A 1,831-nucleotide genomic window follows, 5' to 3' on the forward strand; every position below is an offset into this window, starting at 1 on the left:
TGTTCATTCTCCACTGTTATGACTCTAGATTTCTTGGGCACCACTTGTACCGGACTGACCTATTCACTATCTGAGATGGGATAGATGATGTCTGCTTCAAGTAATCTGGTCACTTCCTTCTTGACAACCTCTAAAATAGTGGGGTTAAGCCGCCTTTGAGGTTGACGGACAGGCCTTGCGCCCTCTTCTAAAAATATTTGGTGTTCACAAACGCGGGGGGCTGATGCCTACTATATCTGCCAAGTTCCACCCAATTGCTTTCTTGTGTTTTCTCAGCATACTAAGCAGCTGCTCCTCTTGTTTGGAAGTGAGTTCCCTTGCAATGATGATTGGGAGCTTCTGATTAACCTCAAGGTATGCGTACTTGAGGTGGGGTGGAAGGGGCTTCAGTTCTGTTTTCTGCTCCTGGCTAAGCACTTGATCTTCTGGAGCCATGTGTGGTGGTATGACATCTTCAGGAAGCTAGCGGGCTTCCCCACACTTGCTTCTTGCTCCATGTTCATCTCTTCTATTTCTTCCTGATGGACTGTAGCCACTGTCTCATCAATAGTATCGCACTGGAAGATGGAGTGATCTTCCGGTGGGTGTCTCATAGCTTCATCCAGATTGAAGCTTACTGTTCTGCCATCTACCTCAAAAGAGTAGGTTCCTGAGTAGGCGTCTAGCTTAAATTTTGAAGTTTTCAGAAATGGTCTTCCACGTAGGATAGATGAAGGTTTTCCTGAGTCATTAGGGGGCATCTCCAAAATATAAAAGTGAATAAGGAAGGTCAGCCCCTTAATGCTCATGAGCACGTCCTCAGCAATTCCAACTACATAGATTATGCTTTTATCTGCCAAAACAAAACGTGTTGCTGACCTTTTTAAGGGAAGGAGCCTCAAAGCATCATATACAGATAATGGCATAATAATCACACATGCACCCAAATCACACATGCAGTCAAAAATTTGAATACCATCAATAGTACAAGTAACCATGCATGGACCTGGATCACTACATTTTTCTGGTATATCACCCATTAAAGCAGATATAGAGCTACTTAAAGGAATAGTTTCTAATTCATTAATTTTATCCTTATTTATGCACAAATCTTTTAGAAATTTTGCATATTTAGGTACTTGCTGAATGGCATCAAAAATGGGAATAGTTACTTCAACCTTTTTGAAGATTTCTACCATTTTGGGATCGAACTCCATCTGCTTCCTGGATTTCCTTGCAAGATGTGGAAAGGGGATAGGGGTAGCGTTTCTCGTAGCTTCAGCTGCTTTTGACGTGCTATTCTCTGGTTGAGTTGCTTCTTCTGCAATCATGTCTTGTACCTCCTCTTCCTCTTTAGCATCTTCTACCTCAACATCATCTCTAAACTGAATGTTCTCCTTTGATCTTGGCTCATCATGACTCTGCTCTGGCAGTGTGGTTCCAGACCTCAAAGTGATGGCATTGATGCCTCCCTTGGGGTTGGATAAAGGTTGAGACAGAAGTGCAATAGAGCTTACATGCTAACTGTTGGGTGTATTCATAGATCCAATCTATAAGGCTAGAGCTTGTACAGTAGAAGTCAGACCATTTAAAGTAGAGCTAAGTGTGTTCTCCATGGTCTTTTGTCTTTGGTTAATGGACTGAAGTAACTCGTCATTGGAAGAGGAAGGTGCATAGGTGCCTTGAGGGCCTTGTTGTTGGTTATTTTGAGATCCCTGGGCTTGCCTTTGGTGAGGTGCCCTATAAGGCTGGTTTTGATTATGTTGTTTGTTGTTGTTATTGTTCCACCTCTGATTTCTATTGTTGTCTATGCCTCCTCTGTTGTAGTTGTCCCTCTATCCTTGATTGGAAT

The 1,831-nt window shown here is 42.6% G+C and overlaps 1 protein-coding gene across 1 annotated transcript; it reads right to left on the reverse strand.

Moving 5' to 3' along the window:
- Positions 1 to 386: 386 nt before the first annotated feature.
- LOC107488239 (uncharacterized) lies at positions 387 to 1,595 on the reverse strand. The gene is made up of 3 exons (XM_016108958.1): positions 1,551 to 1,595; positions 1,123 to 1,451; positions 387 to 1,035 (listed from the first exon to the last, which is right to left on the reverse strand). The coding sequence occupies exons 1-3, from the start codon at positions 1,593 to 1,595 to the stop codon at positions 387 to 389; spliced, it is 1,023 nt and encodes a 340-aa protein (XP_015964444.1).
- Between the last annotated feature and the right edge of the window lie 236 nt (positions 1,596 to 1,831).

Source organism: Arachis duranensis, chromosome 1 (genome assembly GCF_000817695.3).
Source record: "Arachis duranensis cultivar V14167 chromosome 1, aradu.V14167.gnm2.J7QH, whole genome shotgun sequence".
NCBI classification, from domain to species: Eukaryota; Viridiplantae; Streptophyta; class Magnoliopsida; order Fabales; family Fabaceae; genus Arachis; species Arachis duranensis.